The 16712-nt window shown below is 52.6% G+C and overlaps 1 protein-coding gene across 1 annotated transcript in view; it reads right to left on the bottom strand.

Annotated features, from left to right (window-relative positions):
* Positions 1-12964, bottom strand: part of LOC125634749 (L-gulonolactone oxidase) — a 46263-nt gene extending 33299 nt beyond the window's left edge. The window contains exons 1-4 of the mRNA XM_048845881.2: positions 12742-12964; positions 7667-7768; positions 6648-6773; positions 1025-1119 (exon numbers count right to left, since the gene is read on the bottom strand). Of these exons, the coding sequence (XP_048701838.1) occupies positions 1025-1119; positions 6648-6773; positions 7667-7768; positions 12742-12744 (326 nt within the window). The 5' untranslated portion in view covers positions 12745-12964. The remainder of the gene's footprint in view (positions 1-1024; positions 1120-6647; positions 6774-7666; positions 7769-12741) is intronic.
* Positions 12965-16712: the final 3748 nt, after the last annotated feature.

The raw sequence follows: 16712 nt of genomic DNA, 5'->3' as shown, positions 1-16712 counted from the left end.
TGTCACGCCCCTGAGGCATGTCTTTTTGAAATCCTATCCAAGGCCTGGCGAGCATCCTGTTCAGTCCGTCCCCAGGAGCCCGGATTTACTGCAGCGTAAACTCCGAATGACCGAGGAATCAATCGATTCAGTTACCCAGTGATTAAAGAGTATGCTCTCCCCTAGTGTCAGTGAAATTCACATATCTGGTATGACCCACATGGCCTCCGCATTTTAAATCTACAGACCTTTCTAACAGTGACTGTTTTTAAAAGGCTTTGAGGAGGGGTTCACTAAACTTCTACTTCAAGTCCATAACTTCTGGTTGAGCTATAGCTCATCTTTTAGAAATAGACTTCCGCTCGTGAGTTAAAGACTTCCGCTATAGACCCTGCCCCTAGGTAAATTGTTCCAGTGGCTATTTACAATCACTCTTAAAATCTTGCCCCTTTTCTAGTCTGAATTTGTCTGGCTTCAACTTCTAGCCATCAGCTCATGTTAGGCCTTCATCTCCTAGACTGAAGAGCCATCTATTGGGAATCTCTTCCCCATGTCCTGAACTCCCAGCAGGGAAATCTATTGCCAGTTTAGAGCCAAGTAAGATAAATCATTGATCTTGGGCATGCTGTTGAACAATACAGTGTGTAAGTAAAGTCTTGTCTATACAGGGAAGTTTACTGATATAATTACCATGTGGACTCTTATTCCGGAATAAGAGAGCCTTTTTTCAGTTTCGCTTATCCCGGTAACTTTCCCTGCGTAGATAAGCTCTAGATCCTGGCTTGGGGCAATGAAGGAGTCCAAAGATCAGAAAAGCATTAAGACAGAGTAGCAGCCGTGTTAGTCTGTATCCTCAAAAAGAAAAGGAGTACTTGTGGCACTTTAGAGACTAACAAATTTATTTGAGCATAAGCTTTTGTGAGCTACAGCTCACTTATTTATCTGAGCATAAGCTTTCGTGAGCTACAGCTCACTTCATCACAAGTACTCCTAAAAGCATTAAGGTTGTCCTGAATAACACTGAAACAGCAAACAGCTCACTTACTTGGCCAGGGCCAACCCGTACTTGCTCAGCTCGACGTTTAGATCAGACAGGAGGATTCCCGCTTCCACCATCACTTGCCTCTTCTCTTCATCCACCTGCAAGAGATAAGCTCTGAGGACTTGTATTCATGGCCTAGAGAGAAGCCCCCTGCTGCTTGTCACCACCTCTGGGCACAATTCGCACTGAGAATCAACCCCTTTGCTGGGTGGCTGTATAGAACCGGAAGGCGAAAGCCAAACCGAGGTGGTTGGTTGGGTTCTGTTTGGTGAGAGGAATGTGAGGTGATACATAGCGTTCCATGTCTGGGCTGCGAGTCAGAACCTGGCCCAGCTAGGCAGCAATTGCAAATTGGCTCCTTGGTGGCCTATGAGCGGATGTGTCTCATTCTGGGTCCTAGAGGACAAGTGTCCCCAGCAGAAATCCCACCAGCACAGCTGGCCCCAGCTGGCCTCCTTGAGAGTCTCAAATGTGCCACGGAGTGTGGACCCACCTTCCCGTGTCTACAGAGAGGTCCTTGCTGTTGAAGCCCACTGTGTCTGGGGAGGGATGGGTGTGGGGGGGGGTGTGGGGGGAAGCTTGCCCTAACGCTCTGCCAGCTCCATGAACAGAGGGGACTCCAGGCTTGGAACCGCTTCATAGGACAAGAACCCACCTGAACTTTAGACAAAGACTTGAGCCAAACTCTCAAGATGACCAGAAGTTGAGATAAGGTTTTTTGTCTCCCCCAATTGTTGTATTCTCAGGTGACCCTGCATTTCTGCTTCCAGCCAGAGGCCCCAGAGAAAAAGCAGCTCTCCTGATATTTCCAGAAATAGGAATTCAAGACCTTATACACCATCCTCAACTTCCAAAGCAGGACAATGCCTGGAGGGAATGACTCCTCATGTCCTTCACTTTATCTCTCAACAAGACAAGCTCCTGGCCAAGGTCACAAATGGACCAAGAGCCAAGCAGGACACCTTCCCTTTCCTGAAGATGCTGCTGGTAGAAGGTAAACGTGGACAACATGCCTACTCGGCAGTCACCGGTGTGACTATGCAATGAATCCAGGCTCCTCGCAGAGCACCTCCACTGGGATTATTGTGGTTTGACCCCAGCCTCTGAGCTACACATCCTGAAGCTTCCCAAGTAAAACACCCCAGGGGATGAATCCAAGGGATTTAGCATGGACCAATATGCAAAGGGGAGATGGTGCAGAGAGCCATGTTGCTGGAGCCAATGCTCTTCCAGCCCAGATCTTCCTCCCTTAGCTCTGCCAATGCACCTCGGCCTTGACCGGCAGCCCCCTTGCTGTGCCAACCCACATTTTCATCCCCTAGCTCTGCCAACGCACCTCGGCCCTGACCGGCAGCCCCCCTGCAGCTCCAGTCCTTTCCCTTTCTCCAACCTTGCTCAGAATCAGACCACTTTGCAGTATGGAGAAAAATCCACCCACCTGGGACTTGCCTGACCCACCCAAACCATTCCAGATTGTGCTCTACAGGACTCAACGCCTCTGCCCCCACCCTGTGCACTGACTCCCTTGTGCCCCCCGGCCCCTTGCTCTGCTTGGGGACACCGTCTATTCTGGCTCATGCCCATGCCCTGTAAGCCCTGCTGTCACTGCTCAGCCAGGCTAACAGAGATGCTTCCACCCCTGCAGTTCCACAGCCCATTCATTAACCTTGCAAGCTATTTATTTCAGTCCCTAAGAGCAAAAGCCATCAGGGAACAGGCCTTGCCTGTAATTAAAAGCCGCAGCTGATTATCGGTAATGACTGAGCTCTGGTGATTTATTAGCTTGGAATTAGCAGTGTTCACTGTGGGGCCACCCACCTCCAGTTGTCACAATCTGTCAGTGCCAGGCCCCAGACAGGTTCAACCTGCCCCCTGCCCTGCCACAGCGAAGAGCTGGAGGGAAGGGGAGTAGAAATCAATGTGCAGCAGCAGCAGCCAAAAAAGCAAACAGAATGTTGGGAATCATTAGGAAAGGGATAGATAATAAGACAGAAAATATCATATTGCCTCTATATAAACCCATGGTACACCCACATCTTGAATACTGTGTGCAGATGTGGTCGCCCCATCTCAAAAAAGATATATTGGAATTGGACAAGGTACAGAAAAGGGCAACAAAAATGTCGAGGCGTATGGAACGGCTTCCGTCTGAGAAGCGATTAATAAGACTGGGACTTGTCAGCTTGGAAAAGAGACAATTAAAGGGGGATATAACAGAGGTCTATAAAATCATGACTTGTGTAGAGAAAGTAAATAAGGAAGTGTTATTTACTCCTTCTCATAGCACTAGAACTAGGGGTCATCAAATGAAATTAATAGGCAGCAGATTTAAAACAAACCAAAGGACATATTTCTTCACACAACGCACAGTCAACCTGTGGAACTCCTTGCCAGAGGATGTTGTGAAGACCAAGACTATAACAGGGTTCAAAAAAGAACTAGATAAGTTCATGGAGGATAGGTCCATCAATGGCTACTACCCAGGATGGGCAGGGATGCTGTCCTAGCTTCTGTTTGCCAGAAGCTGGGAATGGGTGAGAGGCGATGGATCACTCTGTTACCTGTTCTGTTCATTCCCTCTGGGGCACCTGGCATTGGCCACTGTTGGAAGACAGGATACTGGGCTAGATGGACTATTGGTCTGACCCAGTGTGGCCGTTCTTATGTTGATTGTGAAGTGTGTATAAGAGCAAAGCACAGATTAAAGAAACACTACTTTATTACTATATACAGCTGGTCATAATGTTTTGAATTTAGAGTTTAAAATGAGGCACAATGTTGAGGATACTTTTCATAAAATCATAGAATCATAGAATCTCAGGGTTGGAAGGGACCCCTGAAGGTCATCTAGTCCAACCCCCTGCTCGAAGCAGGACCAATTCCCAGTTAAATCATCCCAGCCAGGGCTTTGTCAAGCCTGACCTTAAAAACCTCTAAGGAAGGAGATTCTACCACCTCCCTAGGTAACGCATTCCAGTGTTTCACCACCCTCTGAGTGAAAAAGTTTTTCCTAATATCCAATCTAAACCTCCCCCATTGCAACTTGAGACCATTACTCCTCGTTCTGTCATCTGCTACCATTGAGAACAGTCTAGAGCCATCCTCTTTGGAACCCCCTTTCAGGTAGTTGAAAGCAGCTATCAAATCCCCCCTCATTCTTCTCTTCTGCAGACTAAACAATCCCAGTTCCCTCAGCCTCTCCTCATAAGTCATGTGTTCTAGACCCCTAATCATTTTTGTTGCCCTTCGCTGGACTCTCTCCAATTTATCCACATCCTTCTTGTAGTGTGGGGCCCAAAACTGGACACAGTACTCCAGATGAGGCCTCACCAATGTCGAATAGAGGGGAACGATCACGTCCCTCGATCTGCTCGCTATGCCCCTACTTATACATCCCAAAATGCCATTGGCCTTCTTGGCAACAAGGGCACACTGCTGACTCATATCCAGCTTCTCGTCCACTGTCACCCCTAGGTCCTTTTCCGCAGAACTGCTGCCTAGCCATTCGGTCCCTAGTCTGTAGCGGTGCATTGGGTTCTTCCGTCCTAAGTGCAGGACCCTGCACTTATCCTTATTGAACCTCATCAGATTTCTTTTGGCCCAATCCTCCAATTTGTCTAGGTCCTTCTGTATCCTATCCCTCCCCTCCAGCGTATCTACCACTCCTCCCAGTTTAGTATCATCCGCAAATTTGCTGAGAGTGCAATCCACACCATCCTCCAGATCATTTATGAAGATATTGAACAAAACTGGCCCCAGGACCGACCCCTGGGGCACTCCACTTGACACCGGCTGCCAACTAGACATGGAGCCATTGATCACTACCCGTTGAGCCCGACAATCTAGCCAGCTTTCTACCCACCTTATAGTGCATTCATCCAGCCCATACTTCCTTAACTTGCTGACAAGAATACTGTGGGAGACCGTGTCAAAAGCTTTGCTAAAGTCAAGAAACAATACATCCACTGCTTTCCCTTCATCCACAGAACCAGTAATCTCATCATAAAAGGCGATTAGATTAGTCAGGCATGACCTTCCCTTGGTGAATCCATGCTGGCTGTTCCTGATCACTTTCCTCTCATGCAAGTGCTTCAGGATTGATTCTTTGAGGACCTACTCCATGATTTTTCCAGGGACTGAGGTGAGGCTGACTGGCCTGTAGTTCCCAGGATCCTCCTTCTTCCCTTTTTTAAAGATTGGCACTACATTAGCCTTTTTCCAGTCATCCGGGACTTCCCCGGTTTGCCACGAGTTTTCAAAGATAATGGCCAATGGCTCTGCAATCACAGCCGCCAATTCCTTCAGCACTCTCGGATGCAACTCGTCCGGCCCCATGGACTTGTGCACATCCAGCTTTTCTAAATAGTCCCTAACCACCTCTATCTCCACAGAGGGCTGGCCATCTCTTCCCCATTTTGTGATGCCCAGCGCAGCAGTCTGGGAGCTGACCTTGTTAGTGAAGACAGAGGCAAAAAAAGCATTGAGTACATTAGCTTTTTCCACATCCTCTGTCACTAGGTTGCCTCCCTCATTCAGTAAGGGGCCCACACTTTCCTTGGCTTTCTTCTTGTTGCCAACATACCTGAAGAAACTCTTCTTGTTACTCTTGACATCTCTCGCTAGCTGCAGCTCCAGGTGCGATTTGGCCCTCCTGATTTCATTCCTACATGCCCGAGCAATATTTTTATACTCTTCCCTGGTCATATGTCCAACCTTACACTTCTTGTAAGCTTCTTTTTTATGTTTAAGATCCGCTAGGATTTCACTATTAAGCCAAGCTGGTCGCCTGCCATATTTACTATTCTTTCGACTCATCGGGATGGTTTGTCCCTGTAACCTCAACAGGGATTCCTTGAAATACAGCCAGCTCTCCTGGACTCCTTTCCCCTTCAAGTTAGTCCCCCAGGGGATCCTGGCCATCCGTTCCCTGAGGGAGTCGAAGTCTGCTTTCCTGAAGTCCAGGGTCCGTATCCTGCTGCCTACCTTTCTTCCCTGCGTCAGGATCCTGAACTCAACCAACTCATGGTCACTGCCTCCCAGATTCCCATCCACTTTTGCTTCCCCCACTAATTCTACCCGGTTTGTGAGCAGCAGGTCAAGAAAAGCGCCCCCCCTAGTTGGCTCCTCTAGCACTTGCGCCAGGAAATTGTCCCCTACGCTTTCCAAAAACTTCCTGGATTGTCTATGCACTGCTGTATTGCTCTCCCAGCAGATATCAGGAAAATTAAAGTCACCCATGAGAATCAGGGCATGCGATCTAGTAGCTTCCGTGAGTTGCCGGAAGAAAGCTTCATCTACCTCATCCCCCTGGTCCGGTGGTCTTTTGCTAATTTCCTCCTGCACCCCTGTTTTTTTGGCCAGTTGGAGAGTTGCCTGAAAGTTCTTTATTTTGGGACATTTCAAAATTTGAGGTTTTCTTCCCCAAAATTCCAAATGGGATAAAATGTTAATTTTTTTTGGTGATTCCCCCCCTTCTCCTTTTTTGATCAGCTCTCACTGTTATTGTTACTACTATGATGCACAATAATTACCGATTTGCATTTGTAGGAACGTTACACCAATGTGTCCCCCACCCGTAACACCTTGGGGAGATCCCAGAGCCTGGCAAAGCAGGGACCTACAGTACCTTGAGGATCTTGTTCATCTTCCCCATTTGAACCATGAAGTCATCCGTGCAGGCGATGTCCGAAGGGGAATGTCCACCACCGACCACCTTCACCCTCTTACTCCGCTGCCTGGCCAAATCCAAAATCTGTAAAGACATCACACTGTGAGTGCCGGCTGCTCTTCAAAGGCACTCTGAGTCCTGAGCACATGGAGAATCAGTTGCCCGCGGGACTCGAACCCAGGATGCTTGTGTACAAGAGTAGCAGTGAGACCATTTGAGCTGGATGACAATAGAACACAGCAAGCGTTTGTGGTAACACTGCTGTCCTCCCTAGGCCTCCAGCCACTAGAGGGAGCAAAGCTTTACCACAGCACAGGGGAATAAACAGAGCAAAGTTGCTAACGCATAAGCACCCAGTAAAATAAAATCTAGCTAGTCATCCTCCAAGGGGCAGTAACTGGTGTATTTACCCTGACCACCCCTAGGGGTGAAATCCACCACATGCAGAGGGCCAGCCTGAGGTTTCGGCACCCCTTAAATGGACTGAAGTGGTGCCTAGACCTCGTGTTGAGTCCCCCAGGATTTCACCCTGAGTCTAAAAAGGCTGTTTTGCTGTGGAGTACAGATTCTCCTCCCCTCCTCCTCCTATTGTTAGTTCCAATCAGAGAGAGGGACGGTTCTAAGAAGCTGCAGGCGGATTCTCCCTCACTGACAATGTTTCGATCAAGACTGGATGTTCTTCTAAAAGCTCTGCTCTGGGAATTATTGTGGGGCAGGTCTCTGGCCTTTGCTATACGGGAGTCCAAACTAGATGATCACTGCGATCCCTTCTGGCCTTGGAATCTCTAAGGGTAGCTGTCAGAGAAGATGCTCATGCTCTGTACTTTGGAGGCTTCGGTGGTTATTTTGCTTTCCTGGTGAGGGCTGGGTTGGTACTCAGAAGGAAGGGAGGAAACCTCAGCCCTGAGCCTTCCACCTACCAATTCTGCCTTGGCTTTTTATTCCAACGGACCATACGATCGAAACTTCCTTCTTACCTCTTTGATCTCCTCCACCGATGTTGGCTGGAAGTACAGTTCTGGAGAGGATCCATAGGTCCTGGCCCAGTTTTGGAACTTGACCCCTCCCTGGCCGTGAACCTAGGACAAAAACAAATCAAACCTGACAAAGGGAATGATTTTTTCCACACAACATGCGATTAAACTGTGGAACTCCCTGCCACAGGAAGTTATTGAGGTAAAGAACTGAACAACATTGCAAAAGGATCTGAATATGGATATGGATATCAGGCATATCCAGAATGATCATAATTAATGACAACGGAATTCTGGAAGGGATATTCATTATTGGACCTCACGCTTCAGGGCTTATGCCAGTCTCTAATTATGAGAAACCAGGATGTGACCTATATGGGGGCAGATTATCCCATAAGCACATACTGTGGGGTTTCTTACTTCTTCCTCTGAAGTCTCTGCTACTGGCCACTGTCAGAGAGAGGACACTGGGCTAGGTGGACCTTGGGTCTGATGCTGTCTGGCAGTTCCTATGTTCCCTTGACAGCACCAATCAATGGTCAAAACCAGAGGAGAGGGGACAATGGGATCAGTATACCCAGCTACCCAGCCTGCCTTTGCAGGTCAGATCCGGAGCGACGAACAGCCCCTGGTAATCACCCTCTGAGGGCTGTGCAGAAGCCAGGCCACGTGCAGGGCACGGATGGCCTCCACCTAATGCCTAGAGCCCAGCGCTGCCGATGGGGACTAGCACTGGGCTTTGGACAGGAGAGTGTACCACTGTCTCCTCGCCGAGTTGGCCACTCCAACGGGTGGGGATCACTCAGCTATCTCGGCTGAACAGCTTCCGGGGAACTTCAGGGACTGTCAATCCAGCGCCTCTCGCCAGCCCTGTGTCCAAACAGGGTCAAAGGGAGGGACTTCAACACACCCAGCAGCAGCATGATGGGGTCCCACGATGGGGTCCCACGTCTAGCATGGCTGCGGGAGCAGGGACAACTCCAGAGAAATGCTGGCAAATGCTCCCCATGCTCAGCCCCCACCCTGCTCCGCTCCTACCCCAAACACTCCCCTGCTCCCTATGCAGAGCATCCACCCCACTCCCCTCCTATCCCGGACACCCCGACTGCTCCCTGCTCCCTGTGCAGAGCCCCCACCCTGCTCCCCTCTTACGCCAAACACTCCCCTGCTCCCTACATAGAGCATCCACCCCGCTCCCCTCCTATCTCTGACACCCTGACTGCTACCAGATCCCCATGCTCAGCACCCACCCTGCTCTCCTGCTACCCCAAACACTGCCCTGCTCCCTACACAGAACATCCACTCCACTCCCCTCCTATCCCTGACACCCCAACTACCCTCCCGTTCCCCATGCTCAGCACCCACCCCGCTCCCCCCTTATTCCAAACACTCCCCCGCTCCCTACACAGAACATCCACTCCACTCTCCTCCTATCCCTGACACCCTGACTGCCCCCGATCCCCATGCAGAGCCCCCACCCTGCTCCCCTCCTACCCGACAGCCCAAGCTGCCCAAGTCCATGCCTAGGGGCTCGGACAGGATCAGACTTGGACCACGGGTGTGGAGCTGTCTCCTCGGGCTTCGGAGAAGAAACGCGTTACAAAGCAAGCACCAACACAAAGGCGCAGGAAGGTGCAGTTCCAGCCCCTGGGTGCCCAGAAGCAGTGGAGCTGACCACAGCTCGCTCAGCCACAGGAACGCCAGATCCCCCCCCGGCCCTCCACTGCCCAGCAGCAGGCAATCCCTGGCTGCCCCTTTGTAAACGGCTCTCTAACTGCAGCCGCAACCCTCTGTATGGCCACCCAGTTCCCTGCGGGTGCATCCACACTCTTTGTAAACCCAGGGCTGCCCGATCCAGGCTTGTGGACTCGGCATTTCCGCGCCTGCACTTGAGTGTCCAGGCTGCATTGTGAGCCTGGGTTTCCATTCGCTGGAGCCGGGTCTCACACCTGTGTTAGCGCGTCCCTCTGTGCTCCGCCCACCTTCTGACTCGGGCCTGTGTCCACACTGCTCAAGGACAGGGCGTGGACCCGAGTCACAGCAGGGCTCAGCTCTGACCCATGCCCCAGCCAGGACCGAGGAGCCACATCCTGGGTGCTCGCTGGCCCGAGTCAGCCTGATGTGTGTGTGAACGGAAAGGGGCTTAGGCTCAAAGCTGAGCCAGCCCCTGCGCATAGCCTGGGAGGCTCGGCCACGCAGAGTCCTTAACGCCAGCGAGATTGCTGCTCCTGCTGGGGAAATGGGCCATCCACAGGGAAATCCCTCGGCAAATGGGCACCATGAAAAGCCAGCGTGGCCCACGCCAGCCGGATCTGGAATCGCAACTCTTGGATTTGCAAGGCATGGTCATCTCCCTCTCCCCTGCCCTTCTCCTAGACATGCCCACTGCTTAGACCTGAGGGGGATCCTTTTCATAGAATCATAGAATCATAGAATATCAGGGTTGGAAGGGACCCCAGAAGGTCATCTAGTCCAACCCCCTGCTCAAAGCAGGACCAATCCCCAATTAAATCATCCCAGCCAGAGGGCTTTGTCAAGCCTGACCTTAAAAACTTCTAAGGAAGGAGATTCCACCACCTCCCTACATAACGCATTCCAGTGTTTCACCACCCTCCTAGTGAAAAATTTTTTCCTAATATCCAACCTAAACCTCCCCCACTGCAACTTGAGACCATTACTCCTTGTCCTGTCCTCATCTACCACTGAGAATAGTCTAGAACCATCCTCTCTGGAACCACCTCTCAGGTAGTTGAAAGCAGCTATCAAATCCCCCCTCATTCTTCTCTTCTGCAGACTAAACAATCCCAGTTCCCTCAGCCTCTCCTCATAAGTCATGTGTTCCAGACCCCTAATCATTTTTGTTGCCCTTCGCTGGACTCTCTTCAATTTATCCACATCCTTCTTGTAGTGTGGGGCCCAAAACTGGACACAGTACTCCAGATGAGGCCTCACCAATGTCGAATAGAGGGGGACGATCACGTCCCTCGATCTGCTCGCTATGCCCCTACTTATACATCCCAAAATGCCATTGGCCTTCTTGGCTACAAGGGCACACTGCTGACTCATATCCAGCTTCTCGTCCACTGTCACCCCTAGGTCCTTTTCCGCAGAACTGCTGCCTAGCCATTCGGTCCCTAGTCTGTAGCTGTGCATTGGGTTCTTCCATCCTAAGTGCAGGACCCTGCACTTATCCTTATTGAACCTCATCAGATTTCTTTTGGCCCAATCCTCCAATTTGTCTAGGTCCCTCTGTATCCTAACCCTGCCCTCCAGCGTATCTACCACTCCTCCCAGTTTAGTATCATCCGCAAATTTGCTGAGAGTGCAATCCACACCATCCTCCAGATCATTTATGAAGATATTGAACAAAACCGGCCCCAGGACCGACCCCTGGGGCACTCCACTTGATACCGGCTGCCAACTAGACATGGAGCCATTGATCACTATCCCAGCATTACAAGGGAGGAAAGCCAGGGTCTGTCTTCATTGCAGGTGGGCGGAGCCTCCCAGCCCAGGTAGTCAGACTCTTGCTAGCAATCACAGTGCGGACCTTTAAGAGTAGCAGCCGTGTTAGTCTGTAGTCGCAAAAAGAAAAGGAGGACTTGTGGCACCTTAGAGACTAACCAATTTATTTGAGCATAAGCTTTCGTGAGCTACAGCTCACTGCATCGGATGTAGCTCACGAAAGCTTATGCTCAAATACATTTCTTAGTCTCTGAGGTGCCACAAGTCCTCCTTTTCTTTTAGTGCGGACCTTGCGGCTCAAGCCCACCCAACTCTACAGGCTTGAGAGCCCTGGCTCTGAGCTCCCAGCTATTGCTTGCGCACTGCTTTGTGGCCGGGTAGCCGGGCTGGGGGGCTCGCTCCCAGCTGCAGCGTTGACACCCCCTTTGGCACACGCAGCAGACCTGGATTAGAACTCCAAGGCTGCTTCCTCACTTCTCTTTCAGCTCCCCTCCCCAGATCCTCTCCTGGACCCTGCCCTCTCTCCCCCCCTCCCCACTGTTGGTGCAAGAGCAGCCCTGCTGCATCCACTCCCCATCTGCTGCACTCCTGACACACTCCCACACCCCCTTTGCTTGTGCACGGATAGTTTCGCTTTGTGTTTGCACTCTGGGGACCCAGTTTGTCTGGAAGAGGCTGTACAAATGAGGCCCTTTGTCATTGCATTGTCTCTTCTCCACATGGGGCCCCTAGCAAGCAGCCAGTTAGCTATTTCCTATCTCAAACTCCTGCCTGGGAGACAGATTCCTTGGGTGGGGGTGGGGGGGTTCCTCCAGGACCAGGGGCTTGGGGAGTGGCCAGCAGGGCATGGGCCTTGCTTGCATTACTACTATCTGTGCTGAGCACAGAGGCCCCCCCGCTTGTCCCCCCCCCCCCGCCCCCTTTCTCAGCACTTATTCCACTGACCAAACCCAGCCCCCAACAGCCTCTGGATTACAGCCACAGGGCCAGGCCAAGTCAGTTCTGGTGGGACATTCTGCAGAAGTTTTCATTGCTTTCAATTTTCCCATGATGGTTTTTTTTTCCTATGAAAAACCTAAACCAAAAACTGAACCAAAAACTCAGTGTTTGGTTAAACAAAAATGTTCCCTTTTCAAAACACACGCATGTTCCAGCTAATCAGTCAGAACAAAATAATTCTGAGTATCGGGGGTCGCCGTATTAGTCTGTATCCACAAAAACAACGAGGAGTCCGGTGGCACCGAAAAGACTAACAGATTTATTTGGGCATAAGCTTTCGTGGGTAGGCTTTTCGTGTGGGTTTCTACTCACAAAAGCTTATGCCCAAAGTAATGCTGCTTTCCCGAGCCCCAAACCTGACCATTGGGTACCAAAAGCGAAGTGGTTTTGGGTGTGGGGCCTGTTTGCTTCATCAACAAGTTGGCTGTTGGTCAAAGAGGCATTGTTCGTCCAACTGCATCCCGCCCCCAAGTTACAATTTTAAAACTCTCCCCCACGTGTGCTTTGCACCCCCGCCTGCCCCTGGATTATTCCTGCACTGCAGAGCCGCACCCTTCACCCTCACCCCTGCTCCCAGAGGCCAGAAGCAGTTTCCTCCAGGAGCAGATCCTTACCATCGTGCTGGTTTCGCTGGGGTCCGGTCTCTGACCAAAGCAGGGTCCTGGATTGTGGCTCCAGGCGAAGGGGGGCTGTGGTATGTGGGGGGCTGGGCCCAGATGGAGCAGAAGAAGATGAGTGTGGGGCGTAGGGAGACCGTTCTCCTGACTTGCATGAGCAGCAGGGAGCAGCTGCTGAGTCAGGCTGGCTGGGTGCAGAACCTGTTTGGGGAAGTGTCTGGCCAGCAAAGCACCTCCCTCCTCCAGGCGAAGAAGGGCTAATGAGTAACCGCACTCGCCTTGTCTCTGCAACCTGCCCCCTGCCCTCCTCTGAGCAAGCCAGGCCCCAGGACACAGGGGGAACCATGGCAGATCTGATCTCTCAGACCTGGTGCCCCCCCGGGCCAGCTGGAACCAAAGAGGGTGGACCAGCCACGCACGGGGCCTCCCCAGGTGGCCTGCGTGTTACATCCAGGTCTGGCAGGAAGCGGATTGGCATCTGGCTCACGCCTCCTGCTGCCTCCGGGAGCCACCTAGAAAAGATACAGGACACAAACAAGTGCTTCCTCCTGCACTGTCGGCTTGGGCCTAGCCCCCTGCCTGGCTCAATCGGCACGCGGCCGGGGTGGAGGGCACTGGGCCAGTTTTAAGCCGGGCGGGCCTCTTTGGGGCTGGTCTGTCCCCCGTCCGTTACAGACACAAAACCAGGCGTGCTTTTGTCCAGCATCAGACAGGGGCCACCCTTTCGGAGAGTGTGCCATACATGAGGTACCAGCGTGCCCAGTGTTCGGGGAATGTGGGAGTGGCCACCTTGCCCTCCGTGGCGGCTTTGGCAGAAGGACAGTCCAACGGTTCGAGTACAAGGCTGGGGCTCCACCACGGGCACTCTGCATGACCCTTGGCACGTCACTTAGACTGTGTCTACACAGCAGCCGGGAGGTGGCGCTCCCAGCCCCGGTGGACACACACCTGCTAGCTCTGCTGGAGCGAGTGCCTACAAATAGCGGCATGGCCGCGGCAGCAGGGGGTATCTGCTGGCATTAAATCCCACCTGCCCCCTGGGGCACCGGGCAGCCATGGTGCAGTTTTCAGGCGCTCGCTCAAGCAGAGCTGCCATGTGCGGCACTGGGAATCACACCTCCCAGCTTCTGTGTAGACGTACCCACCGCATCCAGTGTTTAACGGGGTGCAGGTGGGAGCCTGGTAGGGTTTCAAAAGTGCCTAGGCCCCAGATCCTCCATGGTAATTAGGTATGTAACCAGGTCGGCCGCTTACTGTCTCCACAGCGCCTCCTCATGGCCAGGGGTGCCACCGCAGCGCCCCACCCTTGTTTCCTCCTTCACAGGGCTCCTCAAACAGACTCCACCCAGTCCATGGGAAAATTTGGGGCCCAAATTATTCCATCCTCAGGTACACTCTGGCCCTCCAGTTCAGTGTCTCTCTTCCCTTAGTTGGGGGTTCCCATCCCGCTTGGCCAGAGCTGGGTCCCAGTTCAGCGCCTCTGCAGGAGCCAGTCTTTGCTGCATCTTCACGCCAGATACAGGGTCTCAGGTTTCTGTTCCTGAGCATCCCCCAGGTTACGACCCGGCCTCCCCCCACAGCTACTTCTCCCCACCACCCGCCCCCTGGCAGCTCCCTGCTCCCTTGTGCAGAGAGATAGGAACTCGCTGCCTGCTCTCAGCTGGGGCTCATCTGGTCCTCAGGGCTGGCTTAGTCTCAGGCTCTCCAGCCCATGGGCAACCATGCTGTTACAAAGTGCCTAACTCCCACTGTAACCAATGGGAGTTAGGCACCTAACTACATTTGAGGATCTGGGCGAAAATCCCACAAGAAATCTGCATCTTTAGGCAAGTAAACACCTTAACAAACCTGGCCCTGGGGCTCCCTGTGTGAACCGGGTGTGGTGAGAATAAATCCATCCAGAGGACGATAACAACCGTCCCTAGCTCCCAGGAGACCGGCACTAATAACAGTGACTGAAACCCCAGCGCCTGGTCAGTGCTGCAAGAGGGAGAAAAACAAATGCCCCCAATTGTCCCATGCTACACACTGAGAATAGCTGGGCTGAGGTATCCCGGGACCCCCTTCTCCCAGACCCCTGGCTGTCAGAGCTGGACCCAGCAAACAGAGGAGGTTGTAGGTTAATAGCCAGGAGCATTCCAGGCCTGGGGTTCCCATCTCGTCTAAAAGCCCGCTCGGAAGTGCTGGCTCTCGGGAGCGTTCTCTGGGGGCAGACAGCTGCTGTGGGGCAAAGCTAAGGGAACTCCCCCCACACACACACATGCATGCAGCTCATGAAAGGAAAAGCCATAACTATTCATCACGTCCCCCGGGACAATGAGTGCTGACCGCAGGAGGGACGATAAATCTGGACCAGGCGATCTTTAGGAAGCGTGTGGGGGCCTCTGATAAATGATCTACGGCCAAAGAAATGGCAGGTGGCGAAAGGGGACTGGCTGTTAGCAGCTCTATTATTAACTTCATAATTAGCTGCAGCTGCTCGCAGGCTGGGTGCAGAGGTGCCCGGCTGGTCCCCTGTGAGAAGAGCCGGCCGGTCACAGGCAAGGCTGGGGAGCGCGTGCCAGGCATCCTTTAGGTGGAGTTATGAAACAGTGTGTCAGGAGGCAAGGACGTTGCTTGTTAACTCCAGGCCGGGATGTATTTATGTCATAGAGTTTCAGGGCAGAAGGGACCAGCGGATCGTCTAGTCTATCACAGGCCACCAGCACCTGGCCCATACGCCACTGAGCTCTGGCTCAAATCCCTGCTGGTGGGGAGGCAGCTGCTTTATAAAGCTTCAGAACCTGCTCAGAAGTCACTGATCCCCAGGAGCTGCCAGCTCGTGCTGAGCCGGGCGGTTTGCTGGTATCTAGCAGTCCCACGTGTCTTTCCCGTATTAAGGATGAGAGGGGAGTTCACTCTCCACAGCTCATCAGTCGTTGCACTGCCCACAAAGCGTTAAAATGGTGCCCAATGGGACACTGGCTTTTCTGAGCTGGAAAACTTCCTACCAGAGATCGGACTCCAGCTGAGATCGACTCTTGCTCCCGCTCCTTTTTGAACCAGGGGCGTAGAGGCCAAAGGCCCTGGAGCCTGTTCCCCAGGTCTGATACTTTGCCTACCCCATTTCCTTAATAACCGACATATTCTCTCTAACGCTGATGACCTTGGGGCTTTTTGCTACTTGGCATAATGGCGTCTGCATCATCTTCTCCCGGGGTCTTCAAATCGCCCTGGGAAACTCCTTGAATGGATGGGATCTAACATTGCCCCTCGATCCAATTCCCCACAGACGTTTTCTTAGCCACGTTTGGTGCGAAGAAGTGAATAATTCTGGGTACAGCCCCTGTCCAAGTGACACATTCACGCCGAGTTCCTGCGGCTCTGTAGCGGGATGATCACCCCACTTCTGCCCTGAGAGGGTTAAAGAAGCCCTGGAGAGGGCTGCGGCTGTGAAAAAGCTAGGCTGATTGGGGGAAAGCAGCCACAGTTCTGGTCAGCCTGATCAGGGCCCAGCTGGCCCTTATATGAGGGCAGTGGGCCAGAGGCTGACGGTCTCTCTCTAGCTTCTGGAGAGACAGGACCTTGCTGCCCAGGAGCTGGACAGGGTACCTGGAGTGGAGCATGGCTGGGAGAAGGCCAAGGTTGCTCGGGAGCTCCACCCTGGAAACCCCCCAGGCTGCAGGCCTTGTTAAAGGCTGGGAAGGGTACTGGGGTTGCAAAGGCGCAGCCCAGGGTAGACAAAGACAGCAGGTCCAAAACCCTCCTTGCTGATGATGAATGGCTTATATATTGCAGTCTGCCCCAGTGAGCAGGGGCTAGATGGTGACTGGCAGTAGCCACTGAGGTAAGGTGGGGATAGAGGGTAGGGGGTTCCCCGGGGAAGGGAGACTCGGAGATTGGGGGTTACTGCTGGGGGCAGAACCCTGGTCTAGAAGGGCACCGGGGTCCAGGAGGGACACGGGGCCAGCGGTGGGCAAGACACCGGC

Source organism: Caretta caretta, chromosome 3 (assembly GCF_965140235.1).
Source record: "Caretta caretta isolate rCarCar2 chromosome 3, rCarCar1.hap1, whole genome shotgun sequence".
NCBI lineage: Eukaryota > Metazoa > Chordata > Testudines > Cheloniidae > Caretta > Caretta caretta.
The sequence above is the reverse complement of the archived record's forward strand: the minus strand, read 5'-3'. Positions and strand labels throughout refer to the sequence as shown.